General features: G+C 44.4%; 1 protein-coding gene across 1 annotated transcript; it reads right to left on the bottom strand.

Moving 5' to 3' along the window:
* Positions 1 to 12,371: 12,371 nt before the first annotated feature.
* rcn1 (reticulocalbin 1, EF-hand calcium binding domain) lies at positions 12,372 to 18,185 on the bottom strand. Its single transcript, XM_012826957.3, has 6 exons — positions 17,647 to 18,185; positions 16,533 to 16,726; positions 16,245 to 16,423; positions 15,172 to 15,232; positions 14,435 to 14,634; positions 12,372 to 13,712 (listed from the first exon to the last, which is right to left on the bottom strand). The coding sequence occupies exons 1-6, from the start codon at positions 17,865 to 17,867 to the stop codon at positions 13,605 to 13,607; spliced, it is 963 nt and encodes a 320-aa protein (XP_012682411.1). The 5' UTR covers positions 17,868 to 18,185; the 3' UTR covers positions 12,372 to 13,604.
* Positions 18,186 to 19,276: the final 1,091 nt, after the last annotated feature.

Here is a 19,276-nt window from a genome sequence, read left to right as displayed (position 1 = left end):
TCCTGCTCCATGACAGTATTTGCTAATACATCATTGTACTTAACAAGAGAGTCCTCATGTGCTTATTCATCTGTGGTGGACACATACGTACACACCTGGAGGGGATCATTTCTGTTTCATCCACAACCAGGACACTGGGGACAACACAGACAGGCTCACGTTAGACTCTAACACAATAACAACAGCAGCAGTGCAGGCTTTATCAAATGGCCTGAGAAGCCCACATGGCTGACCTTTCCCCTACACACAGAAAAAGAAAACGAGGGAAACGTGACTCATCTCCTGACCCTCTGGCTAATCACCCTCTCTACGGCCCCCACAGCACCCCCTCTCTGATTCTGTCCTCCCCAGACTCAACCCCCTAATTAGCCCCTACGCTCCCATTTACCCTGGTCTCCCCCCTTCACTGCAACACCCACCCCCCCAACCCCACTCCACCCAATCCCGCCAGCCTCTTGCCCACGGTGAGGGGCTAGCACGTCAAGCCTTACCACGCTCACTGGAAGCGACCAAGCCCCGTGGGACCAGGGAGACAGAGGGACAGACCGAGTGAGGGCCGTTAATGACTTACACACACACACTCTCACACGAAAACAAAAAAACAGTGCTGGGCTCTGGAGGGTGTGGCCCCTGGTCAGCTTTGCAGCCCTGGACGGCCGTCTGAAACACACACCACTAATCGTGTGAGAAATAGGGCAGCCCCATCAGCCCTGGGATAATCACCCTCCACCTCCTCCTCCTCCTCAACTCCTCCTCCGTCTTCCTCTCACACTACTACACTCTCTGCACTCGCACACGTCCAGGATTTGGTCAGTGATGCCCCCTCTCCTCCCTCTCTCCCTCTGTGGGAAAGAACTCATGATGACTTTGGGAGGTGGCTTGGGTGAGGGGGGCTGTGGGAGGTGGGGGAGGGTGTCTGGACTAGCTGCTACCATGTGTGTTTGAGAGTGAGAAACGAGCGAGTCGGGCCCAACTGAGGGTAAAATGAATGGAGAAAGATGCCAGGCTAGGGAGAGGGATGAACGAACAGAAGGTGAAGAATGAGAGTAAGAGAGAGAATCAGAGAGATAAGGAATGAGGGAGATAGAGAGAGAGAGAAAAAAAGAGGGGAAGAGAGAGAGAGAGCAAGGGAGGAATACTTGTCCTGCAGAGGGGTCTCCGCAGCCCCTGCAGTCTGGGCTATTAATTAAAAGTATTAAACAAACAAGGCCACGGCAAGGAGGAGGGAGGGTTCCATCTGCTGCCAGCACGAGAGTGGGGCTCGGAGCAGGGCCCTACCAAGAGCCCACTGAGGCCCCGAAGAGACCCAGCGGAGCCTCACAGAGCCCGCCGCCACTCAAGACACAGAGAGGAACAGATGGGCCCCAGTCCCCCGAGGTGTTGGAGGAGAGAGAGAGAGAGAGGGAGAGAAGGGATTGGTGGTGGTCCAACTGCCTCTAGCCTTTTCTTGTTGTTCTCCCAAGCTAAAGGAATCTGGGGCATTTGGATGGAGAGAAGGGAATAGATGTACAGAGAGAATGAGAAAAAGATGAAGAAAGAGAAAAAAAAAGGCTGGGGACAAAAAGAGAAAAAATGTTATGCCTTGTGTTGACCTTGTGTTGCCCTTTTCCACTGCCAATATGATTGGTGCAATCATGTCAACATCTTATGTTTCACACTAAGAAAAAGAATATAAAAGAAATATCCCTATTCAGTGGACCATGCGGATGCCCTGTACAGGAAAGGTGATGTAGGTGAGGCCATGTATATATGGTATGTTATAGTGTGTGGTTTTGCAAAATAAGGACATTGTCTTCAGACCTTAAATGTTGTCCTTTCCTTTCTTATGAAGAAGTAAATTAATACCATGCACATGAACATACTCACATAAACTTGACTACAGTGAGGAAATCTACACAAAGGTGTACTCAACCATGGCAGAACTACACAAGTGAAGTCAAACAGTATCCATTTTATATTGTTAGTTTGAGTAAGGTGGAAAGCCAAAAGGCCAGCCAGAGGCCAGAAGGGCTAGGAGGCTGAACACAGGGACCGACATTGTTGCAGTACAGTCTGATAACTCCTGGTGGCATTACAAGAGGTTCTCTGGCCTTTGAGTTTGCTGTGTGACCGCTGCCAGCTGAAATTCAATAGACTGGGAAAGTAACTCCCAAATACCAAAGGGATCCTGTGAGGACTGTCCCAAACCCCCAGCACTCCTCTCAACTACCCTCTCTACCCTGTAACCTCTCAACCCCTTTGCCTCCTGACTCTCCATCGTTAGCCATTTCCAGTCCGGACATGGATACCAGTCAAACTAATTGAAGATTAAATTTCACCTTTTGAGTTCCAGGCCACTGGCCAATTATTTGAATTGAAAGTCTACTTTACTTTCCTGTTTTTAATGTGTGATAGGGGGCATTCCTGTGATGTTTCCCCCTCTCCCAACTTAATCCTGGGCACTTTAATTATTAAGTGTTACCCTTTGGTCTCGGTGGGGCTGCTAGTGTGCGAAGGTGAGATTAGTGTGGGGGGGGTTCTGCATACACACCCCGGTGTCCACAGCATTTCCCCTTCAAAGCAACCGAGCAGTCCTTTTATATTTGTTTGTTGTGTTGTGTATCTTACAATTATTACTTATCTTATACAGTCTAAAAGGGTTCATTGCTGTACACTGCCTACTTGATACCACTATATTTTTCTTCGCTCAGACATGTTATTTCAATAGCCTCACTTTGACAAACACTACCAAAGACATGCCCCTCTGCTTTCATGTGCAAGCAGATAAAAGAAAGCTTATGAAAGAATCAGGCTGACTTGATGTGACAGGGAGTGTTGGATGAGAGCAAGTGATTATATTAGACACGTGTGCGGGGTACATTTTTGGACTTTAAAGCTGTTCTCTTGTTACTCACAGATTTATAATCTTCTTCTGTTCCATTAGAGTGCACCAGAGGTAAAAGAAATGCCCACTGTTGCACAAGACAACATCAGAGGATGTGTGCTTGAGTCAGACGGAAAAGAGGACATCATTATACGGTCTCTGTTGGCTCTCCATTATAAATCGTAGCTATGTAATATTAAACCCATTTACACACAGATTCATATGCACAAACAAGCAAGGCACGTAGGTCTAAGATGCTAGCATCGCTAGCTCAATAGGGCAGTGTGGCGTTATCCCTGCCCATTAGCGTCGTAATTGGGCAAAAATGAGAGAGTGCCGTCACGTGAAATGACCCCGCGCGTCCCAGCAAGATAAGAGGCAGATCAGAGCACAACGAAGTCCCATCAGCTAGCGAGTTGAGATTTGAGCTTGTAGCTTGATTAGCGTCGTGCCACATTTTCCTCCTTCTTCCTCTCTCTCTTCCTTCTAGCGTATTACCACTCCTTCATGGGGTGCAAACAGCCTGTCAGGAGCCATGACAGTGTCAGACTGTGATGGGCCCCTTCTCAGCCTTGGGGAGGGAAGGGACAGTGTCGGGGCTATGTCCCATGCCCGCGCTAACGAGGCCCTACTCCCCCATGCCTTTGCTCAGCTGAGAAGCAGATCATTAGCAGTGCAAAACAGGACACATGTCAAATTCGACGAAGAGGCGTCTAATGGCACGTTTACCCCGCTGATGATGCAGGACTTGACCACTCCACTCTTCTTCATTATTGCATAAAAAAAAAATCAAATGCACGCGATTGATAGCTTATCCCTTGGCCCTTATTTTGTCACTTTTGTCGCCTTTAAGGTTTCTTACAGAAATCTACCGTACATCAATCATATTTATGTACAGGATCCAGACTGAGACAGTGCTGAGAGATGTCTCGGTGAGTGACCCTGATTGGATTTTTTCGCCCTCAGTCTCATGCGATGCAGCAGCACAGTTCTGGATAACACAGTCACAGACCATTAGGTGGATGCTGTCCTTCTGCAGCCAACTAGCCACTGGAGGCTAATGGGCAGCAACTGTAAAGAAAACCAATTTGGACCGTTAAAATTGCCATTGCCAGAGAATAATGAAGAGAGAGACACAGCTTTCAGAGATGTGGGTCTCTACATACATATATGCTAGCCAGCAATGAGGTTAAAGTTCACACTAACAATCGAGGAAGCCCGGTTAGGGGTACTGCCATCTCAAACAGCTTGTTAATGTGAAAGGCCCCGGCTTGGCTGTCAGCCATAGGAGAGGGCATCCCCTTGACATGTGGGGGGTTAAATTTAGGCCCCTCTTTTAAGAGACAAGGTCACTGACACCACCTTACTTGTCAGTGGCTCCTTCCCTCGAGGCTGAGAAAGAGGAATGGAGGTGGAGTGAGGATATGGGGCATGATGAGTGACAAGAGGGATGATATCAGTCAATAATCCTCCTCTTGGGCTGAGATGCTCCTTGTTGCCACTCCATTTCAGTAATGTGTCTTGGCCTTCGTTAGGATGGTACGCTTCTGTACACTATTACATGCCATTAGATTCATGAAAGAACCATTTGTTAGCATCAATTAAGCTGTTTCAAGGTGTCGACTGAATGTCTGTCGCTCTGGCTACAAACAAGGAGCAGGAGGTGTAGAGCATTGACAAACAGTGTCTCTATTTCTACTTGTGTGTGTGTATATTTCTACTTGTGTGTCTCTATTTCTGTCCCTGCCAGGCAAAGCTATCTTGCTTTGTTATGTTTAGTCCACCACATCGCCACAAAGGGTGCCACTGTCTTGCTAAGTTATGCATAATTTCATCGGTGTGATGAAAAAGCCACTTGTTAGCCTCTTTAAAACTGTTTCAGAATCCATATTGGTTGACTCATCCTTGAGAATTCCATTTCAGTTGATTGATGCAGGGCTCTCTATCAAAGCTGGTAAGGTATAGCTATATATATATGACTATGTATTGAAATCCATTGCACACTCATATTTACAAAGGCAAATCCTTCTGCCTGCTTGTAGACATCCCACAAAGGATTTGGACTGCAGAACTCCTTCAGAACCAAAGATTTTTAAACAGAACCTTCACTGGATCCCCAAACTTATTTTTAAAGGAAATGGAAGGTCTCTAAAAGAGTCATCCATCATTTATCACCCTAACCCCCATACCCCGTGTTCCCCAGTCCCCCCCCCCCCACACACACACACACACCTCCATCTCTCCCTCCTGAAGCACCAGATGCCCCCTCAGCTGTGAGGGCGGCATGCTTACCCAGGGGGGCGCTGGGCTGTGAAATCTCAGGTGACACTCACCTGGATTGGACAGAACCCATGACATCTGCATTCTGTGATTGCATCGTTTGCCCGTGCGGATATGCGCTGTCGCTCGGATCAATCACACGCAACTCACTGTCCCTCACATGAGTGTGTGTGTGTGTGTGTGTGTGTGTGTGTGTGTGTGTGTGCGTGTGTGTGTGTGTGTGTGTGTGTGTTTGAGTAGGGGGTGTAGGGGTCCATTGCGCTTGATGTCTCCCAGGGGAACTAAATGGAGAAATAATTATTTTCCCATCTCCCTCATTATCTTATGACCTCATTAACTTCAGCTTGTTCACAATTCAATCACCATGATATGGCAAATACTTATTTAATGACTCTGGTGGACCAGGGCCATGTTTATCTGCCTTGTTTTCGAATAGACGCTAACTTTGTTTATATCCACCCCTTGTGGAACATAGGGATGGAAGCAAGATGCGAGCACGAGCAATGGAATTATACGAAGAGAAATGTGAGAATGATGCGTCAGATGATGAGAAATTGTGAGAAATGTGCATCAGATTGTCCCAGATGCAAAATACATATTCATACTTTTCACACTATATGATATACACAAAAATATATCTAGTCTGGAGGATGACTGAGTCTCGACAGCAAAAAATGAAAAAGCAGAGGCTGATTTGTTTATAAAATGGTTCATCTAATTTGAAACTGTCAATTCACAATAATGAATTGGAAGACCTGGCAAATACTTACATTTCTCCACAAATGCTATCCTTACACTTATCCTTACACTTTGCGTAAATGTAATCTTTCATTTGTCACGACACTACATAGTGAGCCCCCTTTGGCCAGTGTCTTTGTGTCTGATGGGAACACCGAAGCCTTCTGGCACCCCTGGGAGGCCCCGAGAATTCGGGTTTGGGTCCCCTGGTGTGCCGCTGAGGGCCCTGGGGGTTTGGGACCCTGGGCCTCTGAGCACCCCAAGCAGAGGAGGGCTCAGATGGGGTCTCTCAGGCTATCCCTCTCACCGAGGGACCACAGACAGGGTGGGGGGGAGAGGGCTGGGGGGCTGGGGGGTGGGGTGGAGGAGTACTGGAACACCTTGAGAAGAGACTGCCTGAGAGAAAAAGAACAGCTCGAGCCTCTCTGGAGACATCAGAACAAACACAAACAAAGACATGATGGCACACATGCGCACACAGACTGCCTCTCTCTGTCACACAGACACACATACACATGCACGAACACACACACACACATATACACACAAACAAGCACTTGCATACCATTTAAACAGTACATATCGTTGGATACGCATGCACATGCACACACATATAGGCACATGCTGTCTCTCTCTCACACTCATACACAGGCACAATCATGCATACAAAATATACATACCCTACAGCACACACACACACACACACACACACACACACACATATGCAAACACACTCACGTAAGAAATCCAGGCCAAACATTCCCTAAACCAGCTCACTTTGTCACATTCATGCACAGCACATACATTACACATATCACAGTGAATCGCTTTTGATGTCACAGGGACTGTGTAGCAAAAAGACACCGATACTGTCACGCTGACTCCCGCTGTAGATGGCCAAAGCCTCCACCAGCTCCACATTACTCCGCCCGAAACCCCAGGTGCGACTGACCCCCGGGGAACCCTCCTCACCTCCCAATCCCACACCCTCAGAGAGGCAGAGAGGATGAGACCCAACACCCCTGTGCTCCATGCTCCAGTCCGGCCTAACCGGATTACATCTGTTAACATCATGTGAGAGATTAGATCAGAGGATGCTGGGCCTCCTGGGGATGGAGGTGGAGGTTGGGGGGTGGGGGGGGTTGGATGGGAGGGGGGGGCGGGGGGGGTTGAGAAAACTGGGTCTCCCCCCACCACCACCATCACAACCTCAATCTCAGCAAGACACAGATGCTAAGGGAGGAAGGGGTAGAAAGAGAGAAAGAGATAGAGAGAGAAAGTGTGTGTTTAGGGGGGGAGAAAGGAGGACAAATAAGGAGGAGAACCCTCAGGCTATAGACTGGTTCGGAGCGTTTGTCCCTTTGGGACAGAGGGACTCGCCTACACACGATCACATGCGTGCTTTCTCTCTCTCTCTCTCTCTCTCTCTCTCTCTCTCTCGTTCTCCCCCTCACAAACACACATTTGTACACACAAACAAATACACATCAATTTGCAAGGTTAGACAAACAGATCATTTTCTGTTAGGTAAAACTCTTCAGGATGCTTCAGCAACAAACATCATATAAACCAGATATGGATCTCATATGACCTTATATCTATGTAATATCTAATATAACCAAAATATTTAATTAATTAAAAAAAATCTCATTAAATAATTGAAAGAACTGTTGGAAAAAGACTGAATGAATGACCTAACCTGATGATGAAGTTCGATGTAGAATTTGATTAGGTTCTCAATACCTTGCATGAACACATAATCACAGTTCATTAACTGCTCATAGGTTTATGAGCTCTTAAGATGTCTCCCCCTATCTGACTGTAAAAGTATGAAGGACTTAGGAAGTGTATGGTGTTACCAATTAATTAGGCACATTAAATGTGATCTTTGACGAGACATCTGTCTTTAGATACTGGGACATACATCCACCCAAGAGGTTAGGTGTGAGGGCATTAGGCCTCTGTCTGCCTCTGTCCCCCGTACTGTTTGCATTGTCTGCTTTTCACCACCGGGGGGAGTAGAGCCTCTCTGCCCAGCTCTCTCTACATTAGTCTGTCTGCTCGACACACAAAGTCCTTAGGACTAGCTAAACACAGCGCGCGCACACACACACACACACTCACAGACAGACAGACAGACAGACAGACAGACTGTCTCTCACACACACACTCACAGACAGACAGACAGCAGATAGACTCTCTCTCTCACACACACACACTTACTGAACAGACAAAATATTTGTTATGATTTTGACAGGGTTTCTGTTGTTGAATCACCTTCATACCTTCAGTATATCATTCCCATGTGAATAGATGGAAAAAATCTTTGTTTGATTTTGCATGGAAATATGGATAGGTTGTATTGGCCCAAGTGTGTACTGTAAATAATGTGAGTAATTCACCTGCAATCAGATAAGCACAGGCAGGCTTCAAAGGGCACATATCGGTCTCTTTGCCCCCCCACCCCTACCCGTCTCCTTTCCCTCTAGTTAATTTATTAGCTCCCGAAACACTCCAGGGTTCACTGTAAAAGTATTATAATGAAAGAGTAATTTGTATACTTCCATCATGACATGCAGCTAACTCACCCACATACATTAGAATAGCAGTGTGGTACAGTTCAACTGTTTATTTCAGTGAACAGCATGTTTGTCAACATGTTGTTTACAGATGGTCCAAAGAAGGGTCCTCATATATGGCCAAGTACAAGGGGTAGAGCTGCCTTTCCTTTCTTACTGTACACAACAGAAAAGAGCCTAATTCCTGTAATGATGTTTAAAACCAGTTTCTTTATGGCATACCATTTACATCCGTACCCCTATATCCCTTAAGATGTGTCTGTCTACAGGCCTTAAATGTTAATTCATTTGACAAGGCAGGCAACGTTGATAAATCTGTACGGTATCAGAATTGTTCCCAAATAATTTAATTGTTATTTGTGAGCAGATCACCATGATCATGTTTATTTTTGTTCTCAGTGTGGAGAGACAAAGTACAATAGGGCCATGGTAAGATGCATACTGATTTCCTGTTTTATGTTTTAGGGTGAAATGACAAAATACCATTTATAAAACATATCGGTCTCTTTGCCCCCCCACCCCTACCCGTCTCCTTTCCCTGTGTGGTTTAAAAACCCAGCCCACGAAATGAGCTCAGTGAAATAGCAGAGGCCTTCCCTTTAAATGTTGACATTAATATTCACATTAAAAACGTGTTTATATCCTCCCCCCTCCTCCTCCTCGCATCCGCCCACCTCCCTCTCAGATACACTCATTTACATGTGGGCCAAGATTCTGATTCACACAGACGTTCGTATTAAACCTGTCTGTGGTCATTACACATACACAGTCTGAATAATTACACACTCATCTTAAATGGGGTCCCGGTCGCTAAAAAATAACCGCAAGGCGAGATGGAATGTGCAGGACACAAACATGCGCAGCACACACACACACACAAGCACACACACACAAGCTTCCAAAGGCAAAAATAATTTTGCATACACTGCACAGACAATGTCACCACACACTAACACTAAGGACCACACACACACATGCACATACGCACACACGCACACATGCACACACACACAAACTAATTTAACCCGACACATGACAGACCTCATATGTTGTGTGGGAAAATAAATTAAGTGAGTGCATTTCTGGACACCAATTATTCAAATGACCCTAAAGAATGAGTCCAAAATGATTCGCCAACATCACAGACAGACAAAACATTGAGGCAATGTAACATTCTCATTTATACAGGCCAAATCGGGCTAGGTGAGTCAAATTACATTACTTTACATATCTCTGGCCATTTGTATTTCCAATAGGTTGTTTGCATAACCTATTACCAGCATTTCCATGTGGGTTAGGTGTGGTGCACAGTCTCCCCACCTTTTAGTAGCGCAGACTTACTGAAACATGACACTACTTCAGTACTGCGCTGCCTCTGACTGAGATGAAGACACACCAGGTAACTGAAGGGTACATATGTTTTAGAGCAGAGGAATCATCTGATATCTGATTCAGTGTTTTAATATACCTCTTTTAGGGTAACTCTTTATGAATACATGCAGAAAATAATTAATAATTTAAATGCCCAGGGAGTATTAAGTCACCTTCTCAGAAAATGAAAATGAAATGTGTAAAATGCTTGGAGCTCCAACGACGCAGACACACAAACAAATTAACACACACTGACAAAGAGAGAGCGCACATCATCTCTCCCAGCTGCTAATGACTTTATGTTGCCTGCGAGTGGGTTCTGTAAGTGGGACACATATATATCCAGACATATATATCCATATGTTCCACATGCGGAGGCCTGGGAGGGGTAGGAGTGGCGGGCCGAGGCGCTTTCTCAGTTACATTGGGCGAGTGGGACTAGAAGCGCCAGAGGGCCAGGAGTCCGCGCGAGTGGTCAGATCTGCTCCATCCTGCAAAAACGCGCTAACATGACCAGCCCAGGCACGTCAATTAGCCAGTTCATGTGTGTGTGTGTGTGTGTGTTTGTGAGTGAGAGCAAGTGAGCTGGCGACTGGCTTTCCATTGCAGCTTCATCTGAACTCACACATGTGCTAACACACACACACACACACACACACACACACACATGCACTGTACACAACTGCAGTCTGACACTCAGTCAAAATAGCTCCCCCTCTCCCACGCCACACACCCGTGATGATGTGTAGTCGCTGGCCAAGGGGCCTTTACAAACCTTTGTGATATAATGATGGCCAATTACAGCCACTTAGAGGGCAATCAGTCAAGCTGAACTATTCAGGGGCCTGGCACGTGACACTGGACAACAGCTGTAGACGACTGTCATCCTAGTGTCAGTCACAGTTGAGAGTGTGAGAGCTAATCTGTACGTGTGCGTGTGTTTCTGTGTATATGTGTGATGGAAATTGATATTGCCATTAATTTATAGACTTACATTGCATTGCAGGCATGTTCTCCTGTGTTTGTGTGTGTGTGTGTGCCATGTCTATTGATAGTCTTAGTACACCTTTGTTTAAAGGCCCCAGCAGACATCCCCCTGCCCCAGGTGGAGGAATACACATTGTCCACCATTTTGGGCCTGTGTGTGTTCCTCCATAAGAAAATCCCCTCCCACTCACCTCCCCTTCCCAACCTTGACCTGTAGAACCTTCCCCAATGTTGACCTATCACCCCCAAGGTATCCTCCCATGATTGACTGGTATTTAACCTGTAACACTGTGGTGCATCTTTAGTCTTTGCCTGCCTCTACTTGATGTTGGTTTTGACTCCCTGCAGGAGCACCTTGAAATACACCTCCAGAAACCTTTGATTCGCCTCGTGGTCCTTTGTCTAGAAGAGTGTCGGCCTAAGTAACCCCGTCATGTGTATATGTGTATATGTGTGTGTGTATGGGGAACTATTCTGTCTGGCTGTGAAGGTAAGTTGCTCCTGATTCACATATAGCTCGCTCTCTCTCTCCTGGCCCTTTTTAAACAGAAATTCTGCAATATTGCCGTTAAGGAAATCCCTCAGTATGCCGTCTTTGTTTGTTTACACTCAACCAGAAGCGGCATTATGCCGCCACAGTGTGTGTTTTATACAGCATGCCGGCACTCCAGTAGCAGAGGTGTGATCTAGCGTCTAGCTTGACCTATAATGTCATGTTTGAGACCCCTCAGAACTCGGATATTTTTAACTTGGAAAACTGCACAAGAATGCCACTTGAAGCTGTTGCTCCGACTCAGAAATTGAGAAAAAAATTATCCCAAGCTTCAGCGAGGCGTGTCATTTAATCAATTTCCCACTGTTATCAATATAGAGATGAGCCTAAAAGAGACCTTGACTTTACCATAGGTTAAAAACCTTTTTAAATGTGTGACAAGAGACGAAACTGAAGAAGCCGTGTCAAAGTGTACAAGAAAAATTATATATATATATATATATATATATTATTGTACATAATTATTCACACCCAGCAGATAGGAAAATCTACTGATGAGTCATCATCATATTATTGTGTTTACAATTGACTCAAACGCATTAAAGTCAGAGTTAGGGAATATCATGTCAGACATTACGAATTGTCTTGAATGCACCATAACATATGCTTCATGTATGTATGTAACATGTTAACGCTTTTCATAAATGTCAGATTTGTGTTTTCTGAAAACACAGTGGTCTTGCTTCATTTTGGTGAGCAGCTAGGTTGGGTCTCACCCTTATCCTGCCATGCTGGCTCTCCCTTTTACACAGACGTCGATGCGGCTCTAGACTACCTCTGCAGCCGACTCAAAGGCGGAACAACATTCCGCCTTCGTACGTTTTATACAGAGTGGTAAAGCGTAATGAAGGTGCAATATTCCCACCTTGAACAGGCTGTATAAAAAGCCCATATGTGTGTGAGTGTGTGTGTGTGTGAGAACATGATTTTTATGGTATTTGATTTGGAGCACAGAAGGGACATACAAGGGCAGGTTAGCACGAAATAACAATTCACAGACTTAAGAGAAAAAAAAGTGTTTCTTTAAAAATAAAATCAGGAGTTTTTTTTAGTACATACAACATAATGTCGATAAACAGCATAGGGGCCTGGAGAGGGAGATTTCACCTGAAATGGGAATTGTTCAACATGGAAAAGCGTTGAGGTAAGCTTAAAGCTTTTCCTGAAATTCAAGTTATTTCACCCCATGGCTAGAGCCATGTCCATAACAAACAGCAAGTCATTCACTTATAAAAAGGCTCATATGTTATAACATACATGTGTAACAGTTGTCCATGCAGGCCATTAACTACTTCAGAAAAGGCATTGAAATGGAAACTAAAGCTAAATGAATTGCATGTGGGCTACACAGACGAAAAGACGTGCAAAAGTAACGTCCTTAAGACATTTCGGTTAGTAACATTTCAGGCAGCTGCAATAACTGACTATGAAAGTAAAATTCACGGCTGAACAATTCAGGCTATAGGGCTCTTTAAGACCAGCTATCATATAAATTACAGTATTCTTGCTCTAGTTTTACTATACATCTCTGACACATTCATGACTAGAAGCGACAGCTCAAATCCTGCCAGGTCTATAGCTCACATCTCCTCAAAGTTAAAGACTAAATAAATAAGTTAGTATAAGTTCTTGTTTGTGCTTTTACACTGGCCCGCACAAAACAGGCAAAATGTGACGTACATCTCCTTTATACTTAGAACATCTCATACCTACGACAAACATACATGTGAAAATGTGAAAAATAGCAATTGGGAATAAAGGATGAGTCTTGAAATATTTGGATCTATCTGTAGTAACAGTAAACACCTGGATCTGTATGATGAAGATTTCAGAGGGGTGGGCGGGTGGGCAGCTGGATCTGTGGCAACACACACTATCTGTCTACACATCTACGGCTGGAAGGGTCCATGATCCAGACAGGCAGGTCAGGGGAGACAGTATGCCTGCCCTTGGTGTCCCCTTGCCCTCTGAGGTAGCCCTGCAGTCAGGGGGGGGGGTCTCCCTGTGGTGTCTCTGCAGTCCCTACTCAGCTCAGAAGTTTGGGGTGGTGGTGGGGTGTGGGGTGGGGTGGGGTGGGTTGAGGGTGAGGGGTGTAGACGGAGAGCTGTGACCCAGGGACTGGGTGTGGGGACGTGACACTAGAGCTGCCGGCGAGAGTCTCTCGAAACGGAGGCGCAGCAGAGTGATGCTGTGGGTCCTGTGTCCTGTGACCTGTGACCCTCCTCCGCGATGCTCACAGCTCGTCGTGGTTCCTGGTCAGGTCCTCACCGTAGTTGGTGGCCTGGCTGCCCACAAACATGTTCCAGTTCTCCAGGATCTCCTGTTTGGTGAGCATCTGGTCCTGAACAACAGAACAAACACCAACAGGAAGAGAAGATCAGGATACAATTCCATTCAATTCTGAGTTTAACAAAAATTAAGGATTGTTATGGTAAACAGTTATCTAAACACCACATGTATTTAATAAGCACACACTTTCAAGACAGGAGGAGTGGGTCTTTGTAGAGGACGTGATGGAGATAATTTCCACTGTTAATGACTTAAGAATATATGAATCAAGTGCCTTGTATTAATATATTCCTTGTATGAATCATGTGCTTATGAAAGCAGGAACATGGCTTTTCTGTGTTTCTGTGTGTAACTTAGATTATTAGGTGCCACTTAGTCTGCATATGTACAAGAGCATGTTTAGACCAGAGGTGATAAGAAGGGTCGAACTGTGCTTCTTCCGCCCTTGTGCAAAACTTCCATCCTTGCCTCGGATGTCAGAAATCCACCACGTTTTTCACCTATCAACGTGAAGCTTTATCTGTCTGTTTTATCAATTTTTTTGTTTTCCTATATTACTGAGAAGTATGCTGATGAGGGGAAATGGCTGCTGATAAATTTAGCAGTCACAGGCTGGAGGTGTACTTGTTTTCATGGAAAATAATGTTTTACTCAAACCCAAAGCTCAACAAAATGGAACCAACCCTTTAAATAACTAGAAGAGGATATTTTAGTATCTGACGCCAAACGCTGGCCGCATGCAGACTCTGCATTGCACAATGTTGTGAGAAGTACCTTGTCTGTGTCTGATTCGTATACCAGGTGTCTGGCTTCAGCCTGTGCGTGGTCATAGTCCTGAGGCAGAATCCAGTGCTGGATCTCTTCCTGGTCCATCTTTCCATCCTTATTGAGATCGCGGAAGTCAGAGAACTGGTCCCGTTCTGTTCTGACCCAATCAGGTTCAGGGCCTCCGTCTTCATGGGCAAACATGTCCGCTGAAATAACACAGGAATGTAAGTTCAAGCGACCAAGAGGGCTACAACTAAACCATTTCAATGTGATACAGCTAAACTACTGCTGCTAGTGACTCATTACATGGTGCCCGTGGTGAAACCAGGAATCCAAGAATTCAGTTCTTAAGGAGTGGGAGGTAAAACCATGTGCATAAGATCTCAGTAAACTTGGTCCATGGGGAAAAAAATGCTTTACTTTAAAAAAAAAATGTATTTGCTTGTTATGGACAGAGGAAACCACATGTGACAAATGGCCTGAAATCTGAGTGCCAGTGATCTGGATCACATGCGGCTTCATGTAGCCTCAGGAGCCTTTCCCAGGACCACAAACAAACACATCTTTCATTCAGAATTAGGCCATGAGGGCAGCCCATCCCGTGCCAATCTCAGCCTCCTCAAGCTGCACACCCACACCAAACGCGGCGGATATTTCAAATTCTCTTGAGAAACATCAACAGCTCTATTTGATCCTAATCTGAAAATCATGCTGCGAATTTAATTGTTGCCCATCTCACTCACCAATGTATTCATCTTCATCCACAAATCCATCCCCATTTTTATCAATGTCCTCCAGTGTTTCCTGTAGGTGGGCCGTAGAAGAGGTTACAACACAGAGAATAGAAGATTGAGTCTCTTCGCCACTCGCTATACTTTAGTATTGCTCTCTATTCTTTGAGCAATATCACAGATGTCATATCTTTTTTATCTCTGTTCAATTTTAGTGTCTTTGAAACATAGTCTACCACTGTTGACATGGAAATAATGGCTTTCACTAACTCTACAATATGACTTTACAAGAACAATTTTCCAGTCAAAGGTCTGTACAAATTTCTCACCCATGACAAACAAGTCCCTTTTTAACACTTTAAATCAAAATGTAGGTATGTTAAAAGTTAATTCTCAAAACATTTGGAATGACATTCAGAACTCTGTTCCTGGCACAAAATAGGACTGGAATGTCCAAGCTCCACTTTAACACATCTTTACTGATATAAATAATTTGCACTTTAGAATGGGTATTGTATTTTTTATAAATGTGCATTAGTTCCTGTTCCTCCCACACAATCTGGCTCTGCTCTTCTTTTACCTGCCAAATTTCTGTTTTTAAGGAGCTTCCCCCTGACCCACTCCAAAAATATCCCATCTCATAATTCTTGAATTAAAGGAGTTCTCAGTTTAGGGATTTGTGTTACACCAACAGCACTCGTTCATATTGCTGTAACTGGGAGAGAAATCAAAGGAAAATTCATTTGAAGGACTTAAAAAGAAAGATATGCAATTTTTGAGGAGCTCTGAAGCAGAAATAAAAATGTTTGATAGTTTCATTTCTTTTCTGTCCCTCTTGAAGTGTCTTTCATGACCTCTCCTGCACTCAAGGCATACACACAACTGAACCTAAAATAGGAATCGAAATAAAAACTGACAGCGGTTTGATCAGAACTAAAATGGCACACTGGAAAGTCACCCTTACCCAAAATGGCACAGTGGAAAACCAAGCCAAATTGAATAGTAATGCGTCACGCCATATGAGGGGCTCATATGAGGGGCTACCTCAAACCAGTAGGTGTTTTAGGTGCTATGCTCTGACTTACAAGGACCACAATGTCCTTCATGTGATCAAACTCCTCAGGGTGCAGAAAGGAAGTGAACTCGTCTCGTCCTGCAACCAAGTCACCGTCCATGTCGGCGGCTTGGAACCTCCTCTCGTCTCGCGGGAGCATCTTCTTAAAGCTGAACTGGTCTTTATCATCTTCAAACTCCTCTGGGTTTGCTAAAGAGGAAGAGGTTAATAAGACAAATAATAACCAAGGGCTCCCTCCCCGAACCCGACTAATTTTAAACATTCATACAAGGCCTGTGCTATGTGCCCATTGCCTCACCCAAATAGTAGCCATACGTCGCCTGCTTGTACTCGTCCCAGGAGATTTTGTTGTCTTTGTTCAGGTCGTAGTCGGTCCACACTTTGGCCACATTTTCATAGACATATCGCTTCTGGACCCTCTTGATCCAGCTCTTGAGCTCCTCAGGCGAAATGTACCCATTTCCATCGCTGTCAATTCGGTCCACTATTTTCCTGTCAAATGAGTTAGAGGGGACCAAAGTGTTCCAGAATAAACAAGTCAGGTAGGCTACCCATTTAATATGTTTTAGAAAATACTTAAAATGCCATGATAACATGTGGACAAACAGGACAAATATAAGGAGATGTGATTTACAAATATGACCCAATCAATAAACACGAGGATCTGTTTGACTGAAGTTGTGAGACAAAGTGGCCTCTCCCATGTTTTAATTGCTTCAAATGCAATGTTGCATCACAGCAGCTTTCATGACAGCAAAACGTATGTTCATTCACGATGCCACGTTGTGGCGTTTGCTGGGCCCTCCCTCTTTAAAGCGCTTGAGGAATGGGAATCCTGTGAGGAGAGCGCCAAGCTCCAAGCCTACGCCCATGCAAGCCAACGTGTGTACTTGGGATGGGCACTGGAACTTTGTCAAAACCACAGTAGATAAGAAACAAGATAACGTGTCTATGGTGAGTTGGTAACATCCCCGGCTGTGCTAGTCGGTTGTAAATGACCTCCATACAAATGGGACCTGCAGGCTAATTCAGTCAAAGCTAACTAAAAAAAGACTAAGACTAATAAATAACTCCGACATTCATAAGTAAGCCACAGCAGTAAGCCTAATTACACATGCCACGACACACGGTTTCGATCCAACTTATTTTTGGAGTATCGTTAGCATTGCTGAGTGGATTCCAGTGAATGTGGTTAACTCCAATACCAATGTGTTTAGAAACATGCCATTTAGCATTTTACATATAACTGAGCTTACGTTCGGTTCAGACTTAATAGCACCCTAAGCTACAGCCCATAACTGACTGTGTGGCTGAAATTAGCCAAGTCACATCCTTCCACCCATTGTTAGCCATTTGCAACTGAGAGTTCTGATGCAAAACCACAAGCTGATTAATAAACAGAGAATCCTTACCCTAATCTTTCCTTACTCTCCTCTTGTGTCAGCTGGTCAAAAGTAGTGGCTTCCTCCTTACCCAAGAAGGCCTCATGATCATACTGATAGCTTTGGTTGTCCTCATGAGTTCGTTTGGTCAATTCGGTATCATGGTGGACTCTTTCTTTCCTTACGGTAGGCTTCCCGTGCACACTGCAAGTGCACAGCAACAAAAAGCTCACGTAGCTGCACACGTTCATTTGGGAAACTATGAGTGATTTCGACTGGTTTACAACTAGCGGTAATCTAAGGCTACAAACTTCCACTACTGCGCCTGCAAACCTGTTTCTTTGTTTCTACAACGGGAGTCGATGCGGGAGCCAAAGCAACTCCTGTGACAAAGTAGCCGTACATCTAGACACGCCGTGTAATCTAAAACAGCAGTATCCCGTTCTTAAACGTTTTAAACATACCCGGTTGATTACAAGGCTACCTGACACCACTGAACACAACCAAGTGAGGGTTGGTTGTAGTTTCTTGTACAACCATTCTAATTCAAGAAGACAAACCCGATGTTTGAGTCCTTCTATGTTATCGTCTTTTTCATTGGTCAGTGAACTGTCTGTAATGCGAGATGCCCATGGACGCCACGTAGCAGGCTAGACGCAGTGTTGGTGCCGCACGATTCACGTTCTGTGTAGGGTTGCCAGATAAGTGTGAAGTATTCTTAATTCTGGATGTATGTGCCACTCAACGCTCATCCACCCCATGATGCAAAGAACTACATCGATTCAAATATTTTACTACAATTACTTTCACAACCCTCCCTGAATGTTAACCTGATGTTTACATGTTAGACTGTGACTTCACTTACAAACATCTCAGTTTTTGAAATGGAGGATTTATAACAGTCCTTGCACTTAATTTATGATTTTTATTTATAATAAGCCTATATAAATATATTTTTGGAAAGAATAGTAACCAGCAGTAGCCTACATACTCCCAGATCTGAGATGCTCATTTTATGTTTACATTTTGGGTCACATGCAGTTCAACTAAGCTTGAATTTAGGTCCCTCTGAGAATAGTGGGGATAGATTATTTCCATTAAATGTAATATCTGTATAGCCACAACATTCTCAGCCACCCTATGGGATATCACCATTGTCAACATTTGAACCATTTACAAATTCAGCAGATTGGATCCTGGAGGAACATGGTGCCACCAGCCAAAAGACAAATACAATAGGCCCTATATTATTGGTTGCAGTCAAACAAAGATAATACAGACATTATTATAATATAAATTATTGATGTATTAAACATATTTCCATATGGTCGAATTATGCAAGAGCAGACTTAATGTACCCAGAGTGCAACTTACTGACAGTGTCATCTTCCATCCTCTTTAGGATGCAGGAAAACATGCATTTTGTCATTGAGGATTAGCATAATAGGCTAATAGAGGGAGCCCCTCCTGCAGAAACTGAGCTCCAGAGTTTCAGATTGTGCCCAAGGCTAGTGGCTTTTTTATTTAATTAATGAATAGTTAATATATTTAAATTAGATTTAGCCGGTCCATTTAAATCAGTATGTCTTTGCAAGATCACAAACTCTTGTATAGCATATGCCCGCATTCATTTCATTCAGTCATACATTTCCTCCAGCTA

The sequence above is a fragment of the Clupea harengus genome, chromosome 6, assembly GCF_900700415.2.
Source record: "Clupea harengus chromosome 6, Ch_v2.0.2, whole genome shotgun sequence".
NCBI lineage: Eukaryota > Metazoa > Chordata > Actinopteri > Clupeiformes > Clupeidae > Clupea > Clupea harengus.
This window is presented reverse-complemented; position numbering and strand designations above follow the sequence as displayed.

What these genes read in the sequence shown, in the direction of transcription:
- rcn1 (XM_012826957.3), bottom strand. Translation starts at nt 17,867, where the DNA reads ATGAACGTGTGCAGCTACGTGAGCTTTTTGTTGCTGTGCACTTGCAGT. An exon ending in GAGAGTAAGGAAAGATTAGG is followed by an intron (nt 16,727 to 17,646) that starts GTAAGGATTCTC and finishes CTCATTTGACAG; the next exon opens with GAAAATAGTGGACCGAATTG. An exon ending in ACGAATCAGACACAGACAAG is followed by an intron (nt 13,713 to 14,434) that starts GTACTTCTCACA and finishes TCTGTTGTTCAG; the next exon opens with GACCAGATGCTCACCAAACA.